At 49.0% G+C, this 26,246-nt stretch overlaps 1 protein-coding gene across 3 annotated transcripts in view; it reads right to left on the bottom strand.

Annotated features, from left to right (window-relative positions):
- Positions 1 to 3,024: 3,024 nt before the first annotated feature.
- Capn9 (calpain 9) overlaps positions 3,025 to 26,246 on the bottom strand; it is a 36,369-nt gene continuing 13,147 nt past the window's right edge. Inside the window, exons 6-21 of one of the 3 annotated variants that reach the window (XM_038312614.2) lie at positions 23,876 to 24,044; positions 22,659 to 22,742; positions 19,842 to 19,927; positions 16,835 to 16,912; positions 16,457 to 16,617; positions 15,253 to 15,410; positions 14,880 to 15,100; positions 14,086 to 14,122; positions 12,093 to 12,173; positions 10,359 to 10,416; positions 8,411 to 8,475; positions 7,897 to 7,965; positions 6,908 to 6,986; positions 5,415 to 5,531; positions 4,163 to 4,221; positions 3,025 to 3,192 (exon numbers count right to left, since the gene is read on the bottom strand). In XM_038312614.2, coding sequence (XP_038168542.1) covers positions 3,166 to 3,192; positions 4,163 to 4,221; positions 5,415 to 5,531; positions 6,908 to 6,986; positions 7,897 to 7,965; positions 8,411 to 8,475; positions 10,359 to 10,416; positions 12,093 to 12,173; positions 14,086 to 14,122; positions 14,880 to 15,100; positions 15,253 to 15,410; positions 16,457 to 16,617; positions 16,835 to 16,912; positions 19,842 to 19,927; positions 22,659 to 22,742; positions 23,876 to 24,044 — 1,549 coding nt within the window. In that variant the 3' untranslated portion in view covers positions 3,025 to 3,165. The other 2 variants (XM_038312613.2, XM_038312615.2) reach the window with 2 other exon arrangements.

The following is a 26,246-nucleotide window of genomic DNA, read 5'->3' as shown; positions in this document are numbered from 1 at the left end:
GGAAAAGCTTGTAGTTTGGAAAACAAAAACCTCATAAATAAGGATCCAGGAGGGGGGCCATGCAGCGACAGCTGTGTGTCTCCCCTTTTGAGTCGAGTTCAGCATGAGCAATATCGGGGCACACGTATGTGCTAGGGGGAGGATGGAACTTGGCTGGGAGCTAAGGTAAAAAAAAAAAAAACATCTATTCCTCAGCACTTGTTAAAGAGTCTAGCAGACTACTAGGGAAATGCAGGCTTTGTTGTGGGGACTGTGCAGTGGGGTGTTGCCTTGCATTCAAGGAAGGAAAAGTGATCTTTTACAGCCCAGGGGTAGAGTGGTGTGGATGGTCAGGACTTGGAAAATTAAGAGGAAATATTAGCAGGAAGGGGGCATTCCAGCTAAAGCGAGTCAGCAGACTAGAGTGGACAGATGTCCCCTGGTGGTGGGGGCAATAGAGGAGGAACTTGATCTGATGTAGGGGCGGTCAATATGTCTGTGGGAAGGCTCTTGTTGGGCTGACTGTAGAGCTCACGTGGATCTCACTGACACTCCTGTTTCAAGTGGCTGGCGCTGCCCTGATGAAGATGAGAAACAACCATGGGGCTGAAACCCACAATGCCAGAGGTGGACTCTGGGGGACAAGAGAAATGACTACGTCCCTATAGTGAATAAAACCTGGCAAACACCTAAGATGGCAGTTCCCGGGATTGTGATGGGAAGGAGAGAGTTGAGAAGCTTCTGGAAGCCAGGTTCTCTGTGTGATATCTTTGTAGACATCTTCCCTAGTCAGTACTCTGAGCTGTTGGGGGATGGGGTGATTCTTTCCCTCTTCTTCCCAGTATCTCCATCACTCAGTTAGACCAGGAGACACCTCCTCTGGCTTGGCCTTCAAGCCTTGGTGCTTGAGGACTTCAGAGTGGCATGGCCGAGGTCTCAGAGCGCACAGGAGCACTGAATTCAAAGCTGCTTCTGTTACGCTATCTTGTATTTGCTCCCAGAAGCTCCAGTGCCTGTCTGGATGTTCCCTCTCATTGGAATGAACAGAGCTTCCCCTGCGGACAATGAACCGGGCTTTGTCCCCAGGAGTGTTCCAATGCACTTCAGATGCCTTGAAAATCTTTTGAGCTCTCTCCTCTCCTTCTCTTTCTCCCTTCTGAGAAGCTCAAGGGCTGGGAACATGCCCACATCACACTGGTAGCCAGCACAGCCTACTACGATTCACAGCTGTGGTGGTAGTTAGCCTTCACTCTGGCAGTTGGCAGGCATTCTTGGCTCTCGGTAGAATGGCGCTTTGTTCTCACCAAAGATCTAGGGCCCAGAACTGGGCTGGCACCAGTGAACTTGGTACTATTGCCCAAGTCACATGCTCTGTTTTTCTCAAGCCCTGGCCTCTCAGTGGACCACAAGGCTCTAAGGGGATAGGATTTGGGGGAGTTTGGAGCCAACTTCAAAATTTGAATACCAGGGGTTGGTTCTATATATTGCACCAGGCAGAGACCAGAGGAAGAAAGTCTAAGGACCTGTAGAGACAATTTCTATGCCTTGCCTGTGTGTTCTTTTGGTCTGACCACAGGGCTGTGATGGGATCAAGCCTAGAGACCACTCTGAGGAGCGGACATTGATGGTGGGTGATTGTGAAGCCCCCTTGTGAGCATGGAGACTGACTTCAGTCTTTGACATGAGCAGTTCTTGCTCTTAACCACCGAGTCATTTCTCCAAATGGAGAGAAAAAATGTCTAGGTAGTGATGGCTGGAAAGATGGCTCATGGGTTAAGAATAATTAAAAGGGCTGTCTAGGCCTGGGGGCATACCTTTAATCCCAGCACTGCGGAAGCAGAGGCAGGCGGATCTCTGAGTTTGAGACCAGCCAGAGCTGCACAGGTGAGACTTTATCTTTAAGAGTGCAGTTCCCAGCATGCACCTCAGGCAGTTCACAAATGCCTGTAATTCATTCCAGCTGCAGAGAATCCAGCGCCCTCTTCTGGACCACTCAGGCACCTGCACTCACCTGCACATTGTTACACACAGACATCTCATTTAATAAGTAAATAACAAATACTTTAAAAAATTAGAATGAAGAGGCTGGGAGACAGCTTAGTGGGTAAAATGTTTGCCTCTCAAGCCAGAGCATCTATGTTTAATTCTCAGAAGCCTCCTTTTAAAAAAGGCAAAGACGGTGGTGTGAGACAGAGAGATCCCTAGGACTCACTGGCCAGCCAGCCTAGCCCATCTGGTGGGTTCCAGATGAAAGAACCTGCCTCACAAACAAAACCAAACACAACTCGAAACAAGCCTAAACCCAGGGTGGGATGGCTGAAGAGAGGGCTTGGCAGGCAAGAGCCCGTGCTGCTCTTGCAGGGGACCCAGGTCTCTAGCACCCCTGCCGCCCAGCTCACAACCTCCTGCGACTTCAGCTCAAGAGGACCTGGTACCCTCTTCTGGCTCCTGAGGGCAGCTGCCCTCACGCATACCTACACAAAGATATACATGTATGCATGGAATTTAAAATAGAATAAGTAAAATTATCTAAAGAAACAAGGCAAATAGTGCTGGAGGAATGGACACCTGAGGTTGTCCTCCAATCTCTGTGCATGAGCAACGCACACACAGGCACACACATACACACACACACACACATACACACACACGCACACACCACAGTAGTGCCAATAGTCACCTATAGTACTATCAGAATAATTTCCAGGTTGCTCCATAATATTTCAGATTCTCAACATCAGCAGGCTCCAGTTCTTCCACCTGAGATAAACATCTTCACTAATCTCTCACTTAATGAAAAAAAAAAAGAAAACATTGTGTGTGTGTGTGTGTGTGTGTGTGTGTGTGTGTCTTAGTAGCATGGCTGGAGCATGCTGAAGCCAGGACTCAGGTCCTGGAACATTGAATGACCAGTCAGCAGTGGGGGCAGGGAAGGAGGAGAACCTAACAACAGGCACAGCGGTACCATTGGTTCTTGTGAAGAAATGATTTTACAGGAAGTATCAGAATCAGAGAACACAGCCAATTCCTTTAGATTCTCCCAGATCGCGGCGGAGAGGGGCGGGTGCAGGGGTGTGGCGTGAGTCAAGGAGAGAGCTGTGGGGAGGGTGGCCTTCCAATAGACATCCTGACTCTCATGGTCTAGAAGCTGAGTATCGGAGGGGCAGACAGCATTCCGGTGCAATCTCAGATGTTCATGGTCAAGGCGATGAACTAGAAAGAGAGAGAGAGACAAGAGCTTGCCCTTCCAAGTCCGGTCTAGCACGGGAGTGGCCTCAGTTTATGTCACACGTTCTCTGCTGATCATTTTCCCTACAAATCTGTACTTCTGACTCAACATGAAACCATTTTTTAAATATTTAAATTAAAACAAATTTGGCAGGTGTTCTTTGATTTATATAAATTAAAGCATATAATATTTTATGTATGTAGGCATGCATACAGACCAGAAGTTGATATCAGGCATTCTCCTTCCTACCTTATATTTTGAGACAGGGTCTCTCATTGAACTTGGAGCTCACTAGTTGCCCATACTGACCAATGAGCTCCAGAGATCCACCTGCCTCAGGCCCCAGTGCTTGGATTACAGAACGTGCCACCAAAGGCAACTTTTTACATGATAATGGCGGCGCGGAGGGGGCGCTCCAACTCGGGTCCTCGTGTTTGTACAGCTGGCACTTCGCACACAGAGTTATCTCCCCAGCCAGGTGAATCTTTTTTTAAAGGCTAAATGAGCTTTCAGGACAGAGAGATGACAATATTTTCTCCCTGTTGAAGGGGGCAGCCTCACACATCTTGGGCAGGGCATCTTGCTTTTTGGTGAGCCTCCCCCTTTCAGATAAAGGTGACGCTCTACCACAGTGGAGCTGAGGGAAAGAGAGGCCGGCAGACGGCTCAGGCTCTTTGTGAGGAAGTGGACCGCTACGGAAGCAGCCGGAAGCGTTTCCCTTCTTCCTACCAGGCTTGCTCACGTTTGCATGGGATGTTCTGTTTCCCCCACATGTGCTTCCCTGGGCATAGCATGAGCAGACATGAGCACAACAAAGACACCCGCAGCTCAAAGGATAGCAGCACGGATCCTAACGACTGCCCAGCAAACGGAAACACCAGCCTCTACGCTGTGTAATCGCCCACTGTGAGTGTTAGCCCTGCTGGGCCCTGGCTGGGGTCCGCTTGGCCATACCTCGTTTATGTTGAGATGAATGGTGTCTTTGTTCTTTATTCTGAGAGCCTGGAACACCCCTGGTGGAAGGGAGGGAGTGTCACATTGGATGGAGACAAGACCCTTGGCAGGTTTAAGGGTTTCTGGACCACTGGAAAGTCTGTGGGTAGCTGCGCCCTCTAATGGAGATCAAATTCCCTGCCTGGCAAGGTGGAGACCGTCCAAGGGGTTTCAAATCCTGGCCCAAGAGACCTGAGAAATGACTGTCTTCTCTGGAAATCAGGCTCCCACTCCAGAAGAGATACAGCCAAATGTTGATTAGCAAGGAGGAGGAGGGCTGTCCCAGAGCAGCAAGGAGAGAAGGGAGACTCCATAAATGCAGTATGGACCTGTTTGGATACCAAGTCTACCAAGCAATGGTGACGTTCTGTCACTACCCTGGACACTTCCCTATGGACTGGGCAACCCATGGTGGTGAAGATTAGCTAAGAATTTTTCTAGGGGTGTAAAATGCGTGGTGATTATAAAGCCACAAGGATTGGCTTTAAGTTTGTTTGCAGCAGAGAGGACAGAGGATGGCTGAGCCGCCCTGGACACACTGGCCCCCTTCCAGGGCTATTTGTAGGGGGAGAGTATGACAATGAACCACCTCTTTAGAGTACATATACACAGGCTTCCCACTTTCTGGCATAGCAGACCCTGCTTAAAATGATTGAGTCTGTGTCTAGGCTTTCAGAGGGACAGCACCAGGTGAGGGGCAACGTTCTATGAGGAACTCGATCTGAGACGGGACCTTCCCTCAGTAAGTGGCACGAGACCTGCCCGCTCCCAGCCCTCCACAACCTGTAGGTGTGTGACGAATGGCAGCCACGGGACATCGTCTACAGTCACTCATGTTCCATCTCTCGGCTGATGACAGGGCACTGTCATCTTCACAGACCCCACGGAGCCCCTCTGTGTCCTAGGTCTAGCGTATTTTCCCCGGGTTGTTTCTTATATACCCATAGATGGGGGCTGGAGACCCAGAGATGGACACTCCATGCCCCCAGGGGTCCAAGGACACTCTCAGCCCTCCTGTCCACTTTTGGCTCCCTTGCACACTCATGGTCTCCTGCACACTCATGGTTCCCCTGCACACTCATGGCTCCCCTGCACACTCACTACTTCACTGCACACTCATGGCTCCCCTGCACACTCACTATTCCCCTGTACATGCATGGCTCCCCTGCACGCTCACAGTTCCCCGCACACTCACGGTTCCCCGCACACTCACGGCTTGCATTCTCCAGCCGCACCAGGCAGTTGAGGTAGTCATCAAAGTCCAGCTGGAGGCTCTCGTCTGCGTACCTGAGGATGATCAGCTGCAGGAGATGGCCACTCAGCTGAAAGCCTGCAGAGGGACGGGAGACCCAGGACCTGCGCTGAGTCCCATGGTGAACCCACAGCTTTGGGGTCTCCAGAGTCACGGCGGTGAGTTATTCGACCTACATAGCCTGTGTGTATGTGTTCTTGTGTGAGAATATGGGTGGAGGCCAGAGGTCAATGACAGGTGTAATTCCTCAAGGAATTAATTAATTAATCCCTGTCCCTTATTTTTGAAACAAGGCCTCTTACTGGTCTGGAACTCACCAAGTAGGCTAGGCTAGCTGGCTAGCAAACTTGGGGAATCCTCCTGTCTCTGCCTCCCCAGTGCTAGGATTATAAGTGCATGCCACCACACGTGATTTATCTTACATGGGTTCTGGGAACTGAACCTGGGTCCTGGGTAGTGTAGTCAGTACCCTGATGGCTGAGCCATCTCCCCAGTCCACTGGTATTTCTCAAGATCCTTAAGATCCAGGGTGTTGTAGTTATCTGCTAAGGGGGGCTGCCACCCTCAGTGAGGGGTGCTGTGTAGGGAGTCACTCCTCACATCATGCTAGAGAGAGGTGCCATGCACACTGGGGGCCAGTGTGGCCCTGAAGATGCCCTTGCGACCACAGGACATGGCTCCTCTTCTCTGGCCTTTATTTCTCTCATTCATCAAATAGTCTGGATGAGTTGAAATTCCATCTAGGTCTGACTTTTATTGCTCTGCTTCTTAACGCATGTTTTCGGGAGTGGTATTCATTCCCTGCTGTAACTCTGGGTGTTAAGCCTGTCCACATGTGCACAGGAGCATTTGGAAGTCCATGGGGGTCTTCTCACTTATGCTCCCACTTCCACCAGAGGTGGAGGCTGGTCGGGCTCAGAGCACGGTCTCTGGGGCACACACCCCGTGCTCGGCCCCGTCATTCCTAAACCGGGCCATCTGCATCCATAGGCACAGAGGATCAGGATAAGCTGCTCTCTCTCCCCCATATCAACTTAGGATGACAAAGGCGTGGTGAAATCTTGTAGTTCCCCGCTCAGTCTGTTCTGCCCAGAAAACGGGGTTGCACTTTCTCGTTTATGACACGTTTTATTCTTCACAGAGGACCCGAGGAGTCACTCTGTGTTGCCGCCGTAAATGCCTGTCTAGCCGACAGCAAGGCTGGCCAATCACAGACAGCCCTGTTCTTTTTGTTGTTGTTGATTCTTTTCCCCATGTTTTCTCCCCTCCCCCTTTCCTCGTTGCCCCTCCCCTATTCCACCCAGCCCCCCTTTCTCATTCCTGTCACATGTCCAATGGACGGCCCCATCCATCCTCTCTCAGGTTCTTTCCAGTTTCATAACTTGTACTGGTGGCCCCCCACTTAGAACAACAGATGAAAAATCACCTAGAACACCCCTCTGCAGTTTCGTTACCTGCAGCTTTCAGCGCCGTCCGCAGCTCATAGGAAGACATGGTGCCAGACTTGTCCACATCGAACTGGAGAAACAGGTTCTGGGCCAGGGAGTAGAGCATTGAGAAGTCAGAGTCCAGGGACCAGTGACAGCTGGTAGCTGCCCAGGAATGACAGCTGCCTTCTAGGCAAGGCTGGACCAGGACCTTCCCGCTCCTCCCTCCCTCCCTCCCTCCCTCCCTCCCTCCCTCCCTCCCTCTCTTCCTCCCTCCCTCCCTCCTTCTCTCCCTCCCTCCCTCCCTTCCTTCCTTCCATCCTCCCTCTCTCTCTTTCCTTCTCTTTTGCTTGTTTTCTTCCTTTTTTTCTCTTTTGCTTTGACAGAGTCTCATCTAGCCCAGGCTAGCCTCCAAAGCTCTATGTAGCAGACGATGAACTTAAACGTTTCTGATCTTTGTGTCTGCTGCCTAAGTGCTGGGATTATAGATGTGCAGCAACATGCCCAGCTTCTTGCTGTGGAGCACACCCAGGGTTTCATGCATGCCAAGCAAACACATTATCAATTTAGCAGACCCCCCCAGCCCGTGGACCCCTTTTTTCTTTTCTTCTCTTTCTTCCTTCCACCTTTTTGTTATCGTTATTTCTAGTTACTTATTTTTTGGAGACAGGGTTTCTCTGAGTAGCCCTGGCTGTCCTGGGACTCATTTTGTAGATCAGGCTGGCCTCAAACTTGGAGAGATCTGCCCAACCTCTGCCTCCTGAGTGCTAGGATTAAAGGTGTGTGCCACCCCCGCCCAGCCGGGCCCTCTTGTCTTCAATGCAGGTCTCACAGGGAAGACTCTACTCCCAGCCATGGGTGCTCTCTTGTCTCATTTTCTTTCGAGCAGAAGCACCCTTGCACCTCTGCCAACATCAGGATGCACTGCGGCTCCTCCACTCCCCTCCCAACTCTGCTCAACCTGTGGCCTAGGCCTTTGCCCCTACTCTGCTGGGGGTCTGGACCAGATCACACACCATCCAGTGCTTCAGCTTGTCCCAGAACACCCGGAACTCTTCAAACTCCAACTTCCCATTGCCACTGGTCTGGCCATGTGGGCTAAGGGTCTTTCAACTTAGGATCCTCATGGTAGTCTGGCTCTGGGCTCACAGAAGGAGGCCGGGTTTGTATGGTAACAGAGTTGGGGCTTTGGGTGAGTGACTTAATGATGGAAACAGGAAGCTCTGAAGAGGGGGAATGGCAGATAAGATGGGGGGTCACCTAAATATTTATAATACAGGAAAGCAGGCCCATTATCCCCTTGGGGGAGACCCCAGATCCCCTCAGAAACCCTCTTCCCATTGTGTGGTTCTGACCCTTTTAATTTTTACCCAACCCTAGTTAGGTTGGGGAAGTCCTCTATTTCTAAAGCTGCGGTGCCTGCCCCAGGACAGTGAGCACCTAGGACAAGCACCCCTGCTCAGGGGGACCCCGGGACAGTAAGCATCTAGGACACCCCTGCTCAGGGGTATCTGTCCATGGAAAGGATACGTCCATCAGAGAGATGATGTTTCTGCAGGACAGCAGGCTCAGCTTCTTGAACTTGAGGGCTGTTTCTGCAATCACATAGGAAGCTGTGCAATCAATAACCCCGACAAGACAAATTTATCCCCTATTCTTCTGCGAGTCCATGGTGCATTTAGATCAGGCTCTCTGGGACCATCATGTGGACACTGTCTAAGGATGCTGAGAGCAGGGACTGGACTTCTGGAAGAAAGGTTGGCAATCTGCAGAAAGCCTTAAAGATGGGACTGTTCTCACGCATATTAGTATGAGGGATCTTAAAATTTTTACCATCTGCCTGTTTATTAAAGATGTGTTTCCTTTTAATTTGTGTATATGTGGGTTTGTCTGCGCATGTGTATGCACCAGTGCCTGTGGAGGCCAGAAGAGGGCACGAGGTGCCCCGGAGTTCGAGTTACAAGAGATTATGAGCAGCCTAACTCTAGTGCTGGAAACCCAGCTCTGGTCCTCTGCAAGGGCAGCTCCTCACCACTGGGCCATCCCCCCAGCCCAATCAACATCCTGTCTATAATTGCAAAGGGTATTTAGAAGTCATAGAAATGGCTAGCAAGGAATAGTAACATGAGCTAACGGCAACCACACAGTAGCCCACCGTTCCCCGCATGCTCTTTAATGACCAGCTCACACACATTCAAAGGGCAGGATTTAAAATAGCAGAGGAGATGAATGCGGTGGTGTATGCCTGTAATCCCCACACTAGGGAGGCAGAGGCAGGGGCATCACAGCAAGTCCCAGGTCAGTCACTTCCCAAGAGAGATCTGGTTTTAAACAAAAAACAGTCAAATAAAAAATAACCCCCCAAAAGTGCTGAAGAAATTTGATATTCATATGTAGCTGGTAGAGGTAGTTGGGTGTACAATGTGTCTTTAATCCCAACATTCAAGATCCTGGGCTGGAGGAATGCAGATTTGAGGCCAGTCTAGGCATTTAGCCAGACCCTGTCTCAAAAAAAAAAAAAAAAAAAAAAAGAAAACAAGGGCTAGGGAGAAGGTTCAGGCAGTGGAGTTATTGCCTTATAAGCATGAAGATCTAAGTTCAATTCTCCAAAACTCACACAAAAAGCAAAAGAATCAGAAGCACTGGTATGAATCTGTAATCCTAGCACTGGGGAGGTGGCATCCTGGGGGCTCCCTGGCTGGCCAGACTAGTTTACTTGGTGAGTCCCAGGTCAATGACAGACTCTGTCCAAACAAACAAGACAGGAGGAGCCATATCTGAGGTTGCTCTCTGGCTCTGCATGCAGGTGCACACCTGTACATGAGAACACACCACACACACACATACACACCAGTATTCCACGTGTAAGAATCCAGTAACAACCACAAATTGCATGATTCTTTTATATGAAATGCCCAGAATGTCAGGTCTAAGACAGAAGGTAGCTGAGAGTTTACCAGAGCTGGGGGAGGATGGAGTAGGGAGTGACTGCTGTGGCAAAAATGTCCTGGAAGGGACTTTGCATACAGACATGTGCAAATATAGACACATATACACATGTATACACATACATGTACACACATACATGTACACACAAGTGGACATACAACACAGATAACACATGTGTACACATATGCACACACATGTACACATGCCCAGCACAGGCAAGGCACACAGACACATATGCACACACATTCACAGAGCACACACACAGTGACAGTGGTTACTTGGGGTCAAGATGTGCGATGGATTTTATCTTTGCTACTAGCTTTTCTGTAGAAAAGTCTACAGAACACTCTACCAGAACCCTACATCATTTCTGCAGTTGGGAAACCAGCAATGAGAACAGTTTCTACAGTCTGCATACAGGTCAGCCATGGTGAGCAGGTCTGAGGCTTGAAGGAGCAGGGCCTGGGAGAGCCCTGATAGTGTGGCCGTTCTTCCTCTCTAGAGAGCCCCCTGTGGGAATGACACTTACTCTTTTGCAGAACAGCATTTAAAACATACTCAAGTTCCTCAGCAGACACCTCCATGTCCTGTGGAGTAGAGACAATTGTTCTTTATGATCCTTAGCAATCCTAAGTTGGACCTGGCTCCTTGAAGAGAAAGGCCCTGAGGACACAGTGCTGGGAGCTGAGTTCACCTCCATGGTAGCTGCAGCCCAGTGCTTTCTCAGGGGAGGGCCATCTGCCCCAGGAGAGACAGCACCCTGGAGAAACTCAGGGAAAGGAAAGGCATGCTGCTCATTCCCCAGAGGATGCAAGATTCCCTGAGAAGGTCCTCGTACCTCCTCACAGGAGCACGCAGAGAACTGGGAACACTTCATGTTTGGGAGTCTCACCTGCTAGTCAAGGCAGGAGACCTAGGACACAGCTCACTCGTTAATATAAAACCTCCAGGGGTCAATTTTGGAATTGTCAGTTTAAGAAAGCAACTAGTTCCACCATCTACAAAGTTGGTGTTACCAGAGCCATGGAAGGAAGTCTGCAGTTCTAGGAGGCCCAGGCACTTTAAAGGCCCGTCTGGCCTGAAAATCTTCCTGCTCAGCTTCTCTGGTGCTTACATGACAGGCACAAGTCACCACATCCAGCTACCTATGTGGTTTTTATGCCCTTGGAGGTCTGGTGGCTCCTCAAGACACCCAGGTGCTGAACTAACCCGTGTGTACATAGTCACTGTTGACATCATTTATACATATTCCAGTCGACTCTGCCACTGAAGCTTCCTGGCCCAGGGAGTGGGTCTTTGGGATGTTCAGCGCTGGTAAGAAAGTATATTGCAGAACACGGCTCCTCCGAGCAGGGGAAACAGGCATGGGGTCACACCCAGCCCCCCAGCTGGATGTAGAGCAGGACAGGACCTGAGCAGGTAGAACTTCACTCTCAAAGGGCTTTTATTGGTTGTTGCGAATTAAGGCTGTGTGAATGTTCCTGCACTGGTTCCCCATTTCCTTCCAAATGCTGCATGCACCTCTCCCTCAGGGACTTCTGTCCCTGCCTCATGCACCTGCTCAAGGACTCAGAGCTATGGTGATGCGGGTGGGACCAGCCCATCACCTCTCGAATCCTCTGGAAATCATTTGCCCCCCCCCCTCACTCCTATCGTCCTCTGCCTGGATCTAGAGAGGGGTGGCTGCATATAGCCCCGTTTCTCTACCCGAGTCCCCTGCCCCACTTTCTAAGTATCTGAGAAGCAACCAGCTGATATGGTCCTCTGAGCGTGAGATCATGCCCCCAGGCTGGCCCTTTCAATCCAGGAGCCCCAGGTAGGAGAAAGGAACAAGGTAATACAGTCACTAGTGTCTGAAGAGCTAATCCATCAGGCTTTTCCTATTATGGTCTCCAAGGAGGCAGTTACCAGCAGTGGCATGAGGCCTGGAGTTAGGTAAGGTTTCATTTCATTCCTAAGAACTGCTAGGGCTCCCCAAAAGGAAGCTGAGCAGAGATGGGAATGAGGTGGAAGACCAAGGACAAGCAATGAGCCCTAACCCTAACCTTCTTCCTATCCCTAACCTATCGCTCGTCAACAGAGGTATACTGATTGACACTGTCAGCAACCCCAGGGACCGAGCTGGCTTTATTTTGTAACAAGCCCAGAAGGACTTGGGGGAAATGCTGTTGACAAGCTCATGATCACAGTCCTCTGCTGGGAACCCAGAGCAGGCCGTTAGCCAGGGTCAGAGTGTAGAGGGGACCAAGACAGTATATCCTACCTCACCAGCAATTCGCTGGAACAGGGCCCGGAACTGCCGCTCCTCCTCTGTTTCCTCCTCCTGTGGAGTTGGCTTTGGGGGCTGAAAGAACCAAATGAGGTTGTGTAAAGGTCAGAGAGGAACTCACAGAAGAGAAGCCAGACACGTGCTTTCCCACATTAATAGCAGAAAAGAGGAGCCCCACACTGAACACTATAGGCTGTCCCTGAAGGAAAAGCCAGCAGAGCTCTTCCCTAGCATGTGGGAGGTCCTTAGTTCAATCCCCACACAACAAAAGAAAAGAACGGGAAGTGCCCAGCACAGAACATGCTGGCCAGCATCAAGCTGCTCCAGAGAGCTTCATATTGGGGCTAGAAAAGAGGACCTTTTCAGTCACGTGGCCAGAGCTGCCCTGCAGGTTCATCCGGCATCTCATGATCTCTCAAAGCTAGATAAACAACTTGGTTTTATCTCAGGAACATGAAGCTTAGCTTGAGTGAACTCATTGCAGTTGTCCAGAGTGGGAGATCTGTACTCCCTAAGTCTTCCTTAGGATGAATGAGAAGGCTAAGGGTGTCTGGGCCTGCCTGGCAGCTTGGCACAGGGCTGCCAGGCTTCAGCCTCATCTCCCAATCTATTATCTCTCTTGACAGTCACCTTCCAAGTCTGTCACCTGCACCTAGAGCAGACAGATGGCTCAGTACATTTTAGGTGTTTTGCTCTGCTGTAGATGTTGGCCCAAAGGTCCTGAGTTCAGTTCCCAGAAACCACATGATGACTCACAACCATATGTAATGAGATTTGGTGCCCTCTTGAGGAAGAGACTTGGTCAGCTGTCCTCATCAACTTAGACCATGAAACCCATACAGACAAGTTCAGCAGAACTGCCATATACTGGCTGCCCATGCATATTTAAAAATAATAAATAAATAAACTGCAGTCCTAGGGGGCAGCACAGAGCAGCAGGTTTTCCCCAAAGCGGGTTTCTGCTGCCTGTGGATTCGGACCATTTCAGAACACGTTGGAGTCTTCCCTCACCCCTCACATAGCCAATATTTATTATGCAGCTTTGGATTTCACAATGACATGTTGATTCAAGCATATTATGTACTTTGACCTTATTAATTCCTCCATTAGCCTCCACTGCTCTCCCTGCTAGATCCCTTCCTCTTTTTGGTTAGCCCCCTTCTACTTTTATGACACATATATGACAGACATGTGCACATGGATAGATAGGTTTTAAGCATATCTCAAAGATCTCACAGCCCCCACAGTGAGTCCTGTGTTCTCCAAATCAACCAGTCTCATTTTTCTTTTCTTTTCTTTTCTTTTCTTTTTCTTTTCTTCTCTTCTCTTCTCTTCTCTTCTCTTCTCTTCTCTTCTTCCCCCTCTCCTTCTCTCCCTCCCTTCTTTCTTCTTTCCTTCCTTCCTTCTCATTCTCTTCCCTCCCTCCCTCTGATCTTCCTTCTTTCTATCCTCCCTCCTCCTCCTATTCTTTCCTCCCCCCCTTCTTTTCCTTCCCTTCCTTCCTTCCTTCCTTCCTTCCTTCCTTCTTTCCTTCCTTCTTTATCTTTCTTTTTTTGTGTGTATGTTTTGAGATGGAGCCTTATATATCCCAGGCAGGTCTTAACTTTACCCAGTAGCCAAGACTGGCCTTGAATTCCTGAGCCTTTTGTTCCCACCTCATAAGTGCTGGAATCACAAGTGTGCCCCATCTCAGCTATCTTCTTAACTAAAGTAAATTTGAAGTCATTTCACTTCTTTAACAATCAGTAGAGGCCTCTCAGGAGAAGGGGAAGCCCAAAGAAAGATGGTACCTGAGAGGACTTTATCCCAAGCACCTGCCTAGTCCTACGGGTGTCAGGTGTCCTGAGGGATGAGAAACAAAAGCCCTGACCTCCGGGTTAGAACCAGTCAGCGCGCTTCCCTCGCTGCAAGCAGCCAGCTACTGTGGTTTCAAAGAAGAGAACCTTCAGCTGAACCCCACCCTCCCCAGCCACACCAGAGGACTCACCTCAGGAAGATCAATGTCTACGTTCTCATCCAGGTCCCTGCAGTGGCAGAAAGCACAGCATATTAGTTGCAGGCATGCATCTCCTGGGACCTGAGCTATGGAAGGGTTCTTGCCTGTCGGAGCCCTCTTGTTCGGTGTTGCTTGTGTCTCACGGGGTTGGCAACACCTGTCTGCATCAACACCCCATCCCTAGCCTTTCAACCCTGCCCAGAGTTCTGGAGAGGAGACTGGCATGATCCCAAGGGCAGCTTGTGATCTTGAGCACGTGAAAGCAAGAGACTATGACAGCACCAGCTTTTCAGACGTACTCTAAGAGGGTCCTCGGGGTGATCTTTTTTTAAATTAAAGATTTATTTATTTATTATGTATACAGTGTTCTGTCTGCATGTGTACTTACAGACCAGAAGAGGGCACCAGATCTCATTACAGATGGTTGTGAGCCACGATGTGGTTGCTGGGAATTGAACTTAGGACCTCTGAAAGAACCTCTGAGCTATCTCTCCAGCCCTTGGGGTGATCTTCAGAACAGGGCTCCTCTAAAAATCCATAAGCTCTGCCTCCAGAGGAGACAGGCATTGCCAGAGACTAGCCGCTCGGCCTACTTAGCACTATTCCTCTGGGGTTGGGTCCTGAATTGCCCAGAAAGGACAAAGCCTCCTGAGCAGCAGCATTCATCTCTCTCTGCTTCTTGACTGCACAGATGATGTGAGCTGCTTCAGGCTCCTGCTGCCTTGGCTCCCCCACTCACAGGGAACGCTCCAAGAGTTGTGGGCTCTGCAGCTCCCACTCCTCACCGAGTAACTGCTCTCTTCTCAGAGAAGATTCTCAGGCAGAAGTCAGCCTCCTGGTGTGGCTCAAAGGTGCTGGGGATGAGAACATAGTCTCCCAGGGGCAGCTGGAAGCGACCCGACACTTCTCTCAAGTTGATGAACGTCTTGCTTCGGGCCAGGGAGGCGTGGTACCTGAAAAAGTCCCTACTCAGGTGTCCATTCTGGTCCTGGTCCGTGTCTGGACACTGCAAGGGAAAGCAGAGGTCATCAGGGAGACATGACTCTGGTCTCCATACTCACCGTGGCTGGAGAACTGGCTGTTTATTGTGGCCCAGAGTTCAGAAGCAACAGGGAACTCAAAGTTCTTGCAGGACACTGAGAGCAGCTGGTCCCCTACCTGGTAAATGGCGTAGCCAATGGTCAGCATGTTGGCGCCAAACCTCTTGAGCTTCCTGCGGTCTTTCTGCATCAAGGCAGCTAGGAAAGTGCAGCCCTCCTGGCCCTCATCCCTCTCGGTCAGGGACAGCTTTATCTGTGGGTTGGTCCAGAAGGTGTCTGCATTTGAAAGGGGGTGGATTACTATCCCTTTCTTAAAAATGCAAAATCATGCCTCAGATGACAAGATGCTTGCTGTGTAGGCACGTGAGTTCGATTTCCCAGAACCTACTCCCACCAAAAAATGAAAACAAAATAAACAATAAGCAAAACACTCAACAGACAGCTCAGTGGAGACAGGCATTTTCTGTCAAAGCTGATGACCTGAGACCCACAAGACAGAGGGAGAAGGCCCACTCCCAGAAGCCGTCCTCCAGCCTCCGCTGGTGCACCATGGAAGGCACATGGATGTTTGCACACACATGCACACGTGTGCACACACTAAATAAATGTGCTAAGTAAAAACACGAGGTGGGTATAGCGCATGCAGTTAGAGCTGGGATGTGGAATGGGGCAGATTCCCGATGCTCACTGACCGGGCAGCCTAGCCTCCTTGATGAGCTTCTGGGCAGTGAAAGAGCCTGCCTTAAAAACAAGGCGGTGACTCTGAGGAGTCACAGTCAGAGTTGTCTTTTGTCTCTCAACTCACATGAGCACACAGAAAAAAAATTACAAAATCAAAATAAAAACCCAACCCATGGGCTCATACATGTGAGCACTCAGAACACTAACACAAAGACCAAAATGACAAGACCCACACTCAGAAGGACACATACACTCTCTACTGCACCCCCACTGCTTGCTTCCAATCCTAGAGAGGTGGTCTCTTTCCTCTCTGTTTCCGTTGGTCCTCTCACCCTACTTTCTTTACCCTCATCAGACTCCTGTCTTCTGCTTCCTCCACCTCTTCAACCATTACCCACACAGCCCTTTAAGGCTCTGACGCCTGCCCCCACTTCTCTGTGGGGCAGTAGATCCTTTCCCCCCACTAACCTGGTGTGACTTGTGGCTGTGTCCCCTGAACCTCACAACAGGGCATTTCCCTGCCTAATACTCGGCTGTCGCCCTCTGAGCTTGTTGTCCAGCTCTACAGAGACTGCCCCTTCCATGTCTCCAGATAGACTGGATATGGGAATAGGAGACAGAAGGACAGAGAGGCCACCTACCCAGGAAGTTGCGGCAGCCACCAGCCGTGGAGCCACGAACCCAGCTTCCTTGGTGGACGGTCACCTCCCATTTGTGGAGGGCATTGTCTTCCAGGGCATCAGGTGTGAGGTTGCAGATCTCCACTTTGTCAAAATGGGCCTTGAAGTCCTCAAATGCCATCCTGAGACAGAGGCGGGGACGCGTTATCCGGCGTCATGGTGATGGCAGCATCTGTCTGTACAGTCAACCACCCAACTCTCTTCCTGGGGAGGGGAACACTCCTGGGGTCCCTCCCAGAAGGATGGAGACAGGGAGAAAGACAGAGGGAAGGGGATGAAGAAGGAAAGGGAGAAAGAGGGGTGGTTGTTGGATACATGACCCCAATTGGACAACATTACCAAAACTCTCCATCGTCAAGAGCAGAGTGACCCAGGCGCTTCTGCTCCTCCAGGTTCACAGAGCGCCACTCGAGGGAGCTGAAAGATCAGAGCCCTGTACAGTTCAGCCTGGGTTCAGGGCCACCACCCTGGAGTTACACCAAACCAGACATGCCTAATGTAGGGATCATATCCTGCTTAGTGAGGCTCACTGGGCCCAGGGACATGAGGCCAGCTCACCGCTGGCTCCAGAGTGACCATGTGACGATGGCTAGAAGGTATTGTTGGTAGGCAGTCCCTTCATAGGTCATTGTGGGCCAGTCACAAGGAACTGACACAGTAGCCCAGCTGGAGGTCGCGGTTCATGCATGTCCCTAACCCACAGCCTGCCTGTGGCCTGGAACAAGCCAAAGCCCTCCTTGTCTATAAACTGTCAGAGGGTAGTGCTTCTAACTCCTGTGGTTGCCATTTGAAATACCAAGTGCCTCCCTTACGTTACCAGAAACTCAGGAGGGATCTTCTGTGGCTGAGCCCAACCTCAGGCCCCAACTGGAAGGCTCAAGTAGACCTAGAACTCACTCTCAGAAGAGCTGCCAAGGAGAAACGCCAACACCCTTGCTCAAGCTTGGCATTCCGGTCTCAGTGCTGTGTGTGTTGGATTCCCTCACTGTCTTCTAACCAACAGGCTCCCTAGCCTTCCTTGGGTAGGTTCTGGGATCCCCAAGGGCTGGCAAATCCATGAGAACAGGGTCCTATACATGTTTTCTTATATATACACTGATGGTGAAAGCTTGGTTTCTAAATAAACACAGGAAGCATTTAGCAGCAATGTCTAATACTAAAGTAGGGCAATCCACACATGGTTCTGTCACACGGTGTGACAAATGTTGTGTGAATGTGTTATCTATCTATATCTGTCTGATCCACCTATATTATTTATTTATCCTCTTTCCATCCGTGCATTCACACATCACCCACCCATCCATCATGGACCCACCCACTAATCCATCGTCTATCTACCCATCTTCCTTTGCTCTACTCATCCATCATCTGTGCACGCATTCTTCAACCTCCATCTGTCTATCCAGCCATCAGTTATCTACCCATCCACTTATTACCGTCATCTCTCTATCTGCCAATCCATTCATCTACCCACACACCCATCAGCCACCTGTACACTCATTTTAACCCATCATCTACCAATCTGTCCATCATCTATACATCCATCAATCATCTATGCATCCATACATTAATATCTTTGTCCATTACCCATCATCAGTGCATTCATTCATCTATCATTCTATCATTATCTAACCCAACAATTTATCCAGCATCCATTCACCCCTCATCTATCCATCAACCCATTCACCACCATCAAACATATACTATCATCTATCTATCTATCTATCTATCTATCTATCTATCTATCTATCTATCTATCTATCTATCATCTGTCTATCTATCTATCTATCTATCATCTATCTATCATCTATCTATCTATCTATCTATCTATCATCTATCTATCTATCATCTATCTATCTATCTATCATCTATCTATCTATCTATCTATCTATCTATCTATCTATCATCTATCTATCTATCATCTATCTACCTATCTATTATTTATCTATCATCTATTGCTCTAATTATCCTGTAGATCTTAGAAATCCCAACCTATACTGCGTTTCTTTCCTAATTAAGGCAAGCACTTTTATATTTTCACACGAAGGTTGCATTTTCTGATTCCTCTGGTCTAAGAGGCCAGTGCCACTACTCTTGCACTTGGGGTTATCATCAAGTAGAATAAGGTTACCTGAACACACACTGCAATAGCCACAACACAGTGGTGTATATAGTGTAGAACTCATCACACCACTGGGAACGACGTGATAGCTAATATTATTCTGGACAGTCGATATTTAGATGAATTTCCCACATGATACTGTGTTTTCAAACCCCAGTTGGCCATATTTAATTGAAACTCTGGATGGTGAGACCTCAGGTAAAGGGGAAGGCTGTCATTTAAATCTCATCCATCACTTCTGCTGTGGTTTGGTGACTGTGTGGCAGGTCTAGGCAGGGCTCATGGCATCCAGGGAGGGCCCCAACAGGACAGAAGAGAGAACTAAGGGTCCTGTTGAGTTGCTGAGTTATCTTCTTTAAAGTGGGTTGCATTCAATGATGGGCAGCTGAGCAAGGCCTTTGAGGTGGCAGCATAGGACCCCATGCCACCTGCTCTGTGGGCAGACAGGCTCTGTCCTTCTCCAACGGCAGCCTCTGTTTCTCCTTCAGCTCGAGTTTCAGAAGGGGAAAATGGCAGCTTCCTTTTATAGACTGATTCTGCAACTCATGTTAATTCTAGTTTTCAATGTCAGTCTTGTTAATTCAGGTCTCGCTCTGTCTCAGTTCTCCCCATTTCCACCAGCAGAGGGAGGCCCATCTTGCCCTTCCTTTGCAATCTGGGTCCAAATCCTTCCTAGCCAGTCTCCTTGATAGCTGAAAAGGGCAAATGTGGGCCAGCAGCACAAGAGTCTTGCAGGGGTATGGAGAGACTGCGTCTTCTCAATTCCCAGTCACCTGATCACTGTCCCTGGGACTGGTGGGGACAGCCTGGAAAGCCAGCCTTTTCAAATTATCAGAGTCTAGTAATGGGCCAATTTCCTGTTCTACTTTTGTTGCTCTGTGGGCTTTCACCAGAGATCATTGACTACCAGAAAGAGCCGTAGAGTGACCTGTTTGGCAGTGTTTCAGGGATTCCCAGCCTCAAACACCCATACACCCTCACCCACGCACACATGCATACATGGATTCCGGTAACTGGAGTCAAAGTCCTTCTTGACACCCCAGTGGCAGTAACTATCCGCAAATGTGACTGCGTGGCGGTGAAAGAGCTATCCTGAGAGTTGTTTATCCAGGACCAAGTTTGACATGGGTATCCTAAGTGAGGCCTGAAGGGAAGAACCAGGGAGTTCTGCACAGGTCTCCAGACACATGGAGCTGGCCGCGGAGAAGGAATGGAGCCTCTCACCTGTCGCTCCAGCGCCCAGTCCACTCCACCTGGCCCCAAGGGTTTCGGACTCTGATGAGCTTGATTCTCCGGCCTTGGAAGTTTACCTCAAAGGAAAAAGCATCAAGGAAACCATGTGATGAGCCTGACCTTGGCTTTAGTCATCCATGAGATTCCGGCCCGTTTCTATGTGTGGCGACATTATTCAGACTCGTGGGTAAAACACACTGGAGATGTGCTGCCCAAATGCCTGTCTTCTTTCAGGCCCACTCTCTGCTTTTCTGAGACAGGTTTCTCTATATCCTAGCCTCCGATTTCCCACACTCCTTCCCTAGCTTCCTAAGTACTAGGATTATAAGCCTGCACCACCAGGCCTGGTGAGAAATTCATTTTTTTTTTTTTTTTTTGAGACAGAGTCTCACGAAGCACCCAGGCTCCTCTGGAGCTTGCTGTGTAACCCAGGCTGGCATCAGCCTCCCGTTGCTGGAGTAACAGGGTGCTGGGGTAGCAGATGTGCAATGCTACCCCAGATGGCCCATCCATTTGTTTTATGCTTTATTTTATTCTTGGTGTGTGTGTGTGTCTCTGTGTGCAGACACGGGAATACCACGGTGCACATGTGGAGGTCAGAGACAACTTTTGAGAGCGGATTTTCTCCATCCACCATGGGAGCTGGCAGATGGATTCACTTGTCAATGGGCTGTTTGTGTGGCAAGGGCTTTTACTTGCTAAGCCCTTTTGCCGGCCTTGACTTATCCGTTCTTTTTGTTTGTTTGTTTTCAAGACAGGGCTTCTCTGTCTTGAAACTAGCTCTGTAGACCAGGCTGTCCTGGAATGCTGGCCTTGAACTCAGAGATCCACTCAGAGATGCCTCTGCCTCTCAAGTGCTGGGATTAAAAATGTATGCATGCCACTATTGCCTGACTGGGTAGGCAGATTTCACTTTTTTAAAAAAAATATTTATTTATTATGTATACAATATTCTGTCTGTGTGTCTGCCTGAAGGCCAGAAGAGGGCACCAGACCTCATTACAGATGGTTGTGAGCCACCATGTGGTTGCTGGGAATTGAACTCAGGACCTTTGGAAGAGCAGGCAGTGCTCTTAACCTCTGAGCCATCTCTCCAGCTCCTTCACTTTTTTTTTAAAAAAAAATAAGTACTAGCATTTTTCTTTAAACTTTTTAAATGATTTGTTTATTTTTATGTGCATTGTGTTTTGCCTGTGTGTATGGCATGTATGTCTGGGTAAGGATGTTGGATCCCCTGGAACTGGAGTTACAGGCCACTGTAAGCTGCCATGTGGCTGCTGGGGAATTGAATCTGGGTCCTCTGGAGGAGCAGCCAGTGCTCTTAACCACTGAGCACTGAGCCATCCCTCCCTCCAGTGCCAACTCATCCTTTTTTTTTTTTTTTTTGGTTGTTCGAGACAGTGTTTCTCTGTAACTTTAGAGCCTGTCCTGGAACTAGTTCTTGTACACCAGGCTGGCCTCAAGATCACAGAGATCCACCTTCCTCTGCCTCCCAAGTGCTGGGATTAAAGGCGTGCGCCACCGCCAGGTTCGACTCATCCATTCTTAATGAGCTCTTGGAACTTTCTTTCTGAAAAGAATACTGAACCATCCTTTGTAGAACGGCCATGCCATATCTGTGAAGGGAATCTAGTTAATAGGAAAACGCTCCATCTCCACATGAGTGAGTTTCCCATTAGGCTAGAGTCCCCAAAGATCCTAGGTCCCATATGTGCGCCCTTTAGTATCTGCCCGGGGAATGATGCATAGCCGTCCTCAGAAGTTCATGAAGTAACTGCCTGCTCCCAGTGTTCAATTAGGCTGTAATTCTGTGTATTGGGAGTTTAATTAGATCATAATACTACATGCTAGGAGGTTAAGAAACAACAATAAATGAAGAATTCTGCACCTCACATACAGCATTCTCCAGCTTTGGTCAAGAGAAGATTCTTCTTGGTGTCCGTGTGGGTAAACCTGAGCCAGTAGGAGGCAAGTCAGCCATTCCTGGGGCCTTGGTAGGAAAGGGAGACTCTGGAGACTCTGAGAAAGGATCTAGAGGCTTGGAGGCATCAACTAACCAGAAATCTTAGCTATCAGTTCGTTGTCACGTGCTGAATGAGAGTTGTATTTTGACATGTGAGAACAATCCAAATAAGCCAGGAATGCATCTCAGTTGGTAGAGCTTGCTTAGCATGCACAGAGCCCTGAGTTTGATCCCAGCACCACAGAAACCAGGTGTGGTGGCACGCACCTGTAGTCTTATCATTGAGGCACTTGGGTGGTAGAAGCAGGAGGACCAAAACTTCAAGACCATCTCTGACAAGATAACAAGTCCAGGGCCAGCCTAGAGTACGTGAGATTCTATCTCAGACAAGAAAAAAGGAAACAATTCAAGCCTCAGTAGTTCAGGAGCTCACAGCTCTGTAATCACACAAGCCAACTCTTGTCAGAAATCCCACGTTCAGAAACGAGCAAGCACCTTGTGTGTGGACAGAATGCAGAAAGCAAGTGGATCTCTGTGAGTTTGAGGCCAGTCTGGTCTACAGAGCAAGTTCTAGGACAGTCAGGGCTGTTACACAGAGAAACCCTGTCTCCAAAAACCAAGCAAGCAAGCAACCAACCAACCAAAGAACCATAAACTCAGATCAACGGCAATTCCCAAATGGTGAGTTCAGAGTGAGATCACCTGCCTGCTCTCTGGTTCCTGCCTGCTGCGTTTCACCCCAGCCCACCTGGGTTAGGTAGTTTGTTCTCAGCTCACAGCAAATCTGAAGATGGGTGTTGTCCTGTTTCCTGACCTCAGTCTCCTGAAGTGGGCCCCACTCCTACCTGGTCCAGCCCGGTCACAGTGTAGGCATGGCCCTTAATGAGACCAAAAGGTGTGCGGGCTTCAGATTCAGAGGCATCCAGGATCTAGAACAAAGGAAGAACAGAGGGTCATACCCATCCTCTGACCCGGACTCCCCGGATCAGCCCTAGCCCCAGCCCTATGCCCAGCTCGCACATCCCAGTCCTCAGTTCCGTTAGGGCAACCATGTATACAAGTCTTAGAAGTTGGGAGTGCAGGATGCCCTAGTAGGTTCATCAGTGATAGACAGCAAGACCAATCTCTTCCCAGGGTGTCAGGGGCGGGAGGGGAGAAGGAATGATGACCCCAAAGACTGAAATGAGTTTACTTTTCTATCTCCAAACAGAAACTAGCCACCCTGGTTATAGATGGGTAAATGGCACCCACAGTGACACAGACACTATGACATCACCCTGGTGACGTGATTTGGTCACAAAACATGAATCTGCAGGAGAAGTGTTTACCAAAAAAAAAAAAAAAACCCAGATTTTTATAGTTAATCCAAAAAGAAAGGGGAACTTGAGTAGCTTTCAAAAACAGAGGGTATGAAATTATACCTACATATGTATCCTACTGCATAGAGGAATTAGAAAAATGCTGTTGGCTTTCTATCTGGTGGCTTTTTTTTTTCATGGCATAGAAAGTAAAAGGAACACATTTCAGAAAAGCACACCGGAGGGTTCCTTTGGTGGGATGACATCAGCATTGATGGGCAGCAGCGTGACAGCACTGACATTGAGCACAGCCAGCGCCCTGGCTGCTGTGCCGCTGGGGAAGCAGCCCTGGGTTTGACAGGAAACACAGACCCCGCGCTTCCAGACCTCACATCTAAGCAGCCTCACTTGGCTGCAGGGATATTTGCCTTTTGCAACCCAACAAGCATTAAATAAAAGCTTGCATTTGCTTATTTGTTTGAGACAATCTGGCGTATTCCAGCCTGTCCTCCGGTTATGGAGTGGAAGATGACTTTGAACTTCTAACCCTCCTGCCACCTTCTCCTGAGTGCTGGGAGTCACAGCTGTGTCTCCCCAGTCTCTTTTATACAATGCTGGAGACGGGTCCCAGGGCTGCCCGCAAGCCAGGCAAGTGTTCTACCACCTTGTGTGTTAATTAAAGATGGCCACCTTCCAGATACTCAAGTCCCTTCTGGGTTGCCATTTCTGTCTGTCGGTGCTTAGACAGCCGGCCAGCCACTTACATCTATGGAGCAGCCCAGCAAGGAACCACGCTTCAAGGCCTTCTCCAGAATATCATAGAAGTCCTCAGGTGCTTCTCGCATTTGGAAGGTCTCGGCCACACCCCCAGTGAAGTCTTCCATGGCCTCCATGGTGCTGCCCCCCTTCAGTGCCTCATAACTCCCGTTAAGCCTACAACGATGGAAGAGTGGATTATTTGAGGGGGTGAAGGGACAGGGAGAGGGTTTGCTCAGTCTGCAGAGCGCAAGCTGGACTCTATGAGGAAAGGCAGTGGTTGGTAGTGGGGCAAGCCCTGGGCACCAGCCAGCTGAGCAACCGAGGCTGGCAAGGGGGGGAGTCTGTGGAGCTCTCCCACAGTCTTCCTGCTGAGCATGCTTTGTGTGTTTAAACTGCCCGCTTTTTTGTTTGTTCTGCCTTAGCCTCCTAAGTGCTGAGATTTGTAGCTGGAATTTTCTTTGGACTGCCAACCAGCTCCCCAATAAAGACACAGAGACGTATTAATTATGAATGCTCGATCTTAGCTTAGGCTTGTCCCACTAGCTTTTTAAATTTAATTTATCCTGTTTCTATTCATCTACATTTTGCCTCGGATTTTTTTTTAACCTTTCTCTTATTCTATATTCCCACTTTCCTGCTTCCTCTGTGTCTGGCTGGCCCCTGGAGTCTCCCTGGCATTTCTTTTCTTTCTTTCCCAAGCCTAAATTCCTCCTTCTACTTACTTGCCCAGCCTGGAAGTTCCACCTATATCTCCTCCCTCTGTATTGATCATTCAATTTTTTTATTAGATTAATCAGGAGCCTTTAGGCAGGCAAGATAAAACAGCAACACATCTTTACACAGTTAAAAAAAATGCAGCACATTGTTATATAGTCAAACAAATATTCCACAACGGGCCTTGTTTTTTATTGTTCTTTGTTGAGACAGGCCCTGATTCCATAGACCAAGTGGGCCTCAAACTCATAGCAATCCTTCTGTCTCAGATTCCCCATTTTTAAGACTGTAGGAGTAAGTTACCACATTCAGCTTCTAATTGAAAAAAAAAAAACTTAAGACACAATATTGCTATATATCCTGGCTAGCCTGAAACTTGTTATGCAGGCCAGACTGGGCTCAAGCTTATGGTGATCCTCCTACCTCAGTTTCCAGAGCTGGGGTTAAAGGCATTTATTACCCCTTTAATCCCAGCACTCGGGAGGCAGAGGCAGGCGGATCTCTGAGTTCGAGGCCAGCCTGGTCTACAAGACCTAGTTCCAGGACAGGCTCTAAAGCTGCAGAGAAACCCTGTCTCGAAAAACCAAAAAAAAAAAAAAAAAAAAAAAAAAAAAGGCATTTATTACCATGCCCAGCTTCTTCTTGAAATGTGTGTGTGTGTGTAAATGTATGTGAGCAGGTGTTGTGTATGTGCACGTTTGTGTATGGATGCATATGCCTGCGTGCACACACAGAGGTCAGGAGAGGGTTGTGTGTGTCATGTCTACCACTCTCCTCCTTGTTCCCTTACAAGGTCTTTCACTGAGCCTGGAGCTAGGACAATGGCCAGCAAACTCCAGAAACCTTCCTGCCCCTGTTCCCTACAGCACTGGGCTTACAGCCATTCATGGCCAACCTAGCATTTTGTATTTGCATGTATAACTTACATTTATACACACACACTTCTCACCGCTACCTCTGATGGGAGCAATCGACCCTGTGCTCCAGCTCCCTTTGTCCATATATGTTATAGGTCCTTACGCACTGGTGGGTAACCTCGCCCTCCGAAGGCTGGCGTCCGGCTTTTCTCTAACCTGACATACGTCTCATCGATTGTTCTGCCCGTCACTGTGGATCGCTGCATCAGGCTTGCCTGCCTGTGCCCAAGAGATGTGACTTTATCTACCAGAGTTAGTGCCTTACTCTCTCAGGCGTGTGTTTCTGGGGTGAGTGAGGCATCTATTGTCTTCTCCACTGCTCAATCGAGGTTCATTTCACACATTTGGGATGTGATTGGACCTTTGAATCGCAGCCTGGAACTGGAGGTCTGAGGGAATTGGGACCATCTGGCTAGGGATTAGAAGCGAATGTGCTATCTCCACATATGTGAAATCTCTGGACTGGTTCGATCACAGAGACAGGAAGTGGACAGTGCCAAGCGATGCTGGAAGGGGTGGGACCGGAGTGTCAGTGTCTGTTAGGGACTGGGTTTTAGTTCTGCAAGGTGAACAGTTCTGTGAATGCATGTGTAATGGTCACATGACAAATGAGTGTGTTAATGCCATGGAACTATGCTCTCAAAATATTGAAATGGGAAACCTTATGTCAGGAACATTTTGTAACAAGTTTTAAAAGGAAGGAAATGAGTACTTGTCAGGGACTGCTGCTGTCTTTCCACTTCTG

The sequence above is a fragment of the Arvicola amphibius genome, chromosome 15 (assembly GCF_903992535.2).
Source record: "Arvicola amphibius chromosome 15, mArvAmp1.2, whole genome shotgun sequence".
NCBI classification, from domain to species: Eukaryota; Metazoa; Chordata; class Mammalia; order Rodentia; family Cricetidae; genus Arvicola; species Arvicola amphibius.
The sequence above is the reverse complement of the archived record's forward strand: the minus strand, read 5'-3'. Positions and strand labels throughout refer to the sequence as shown.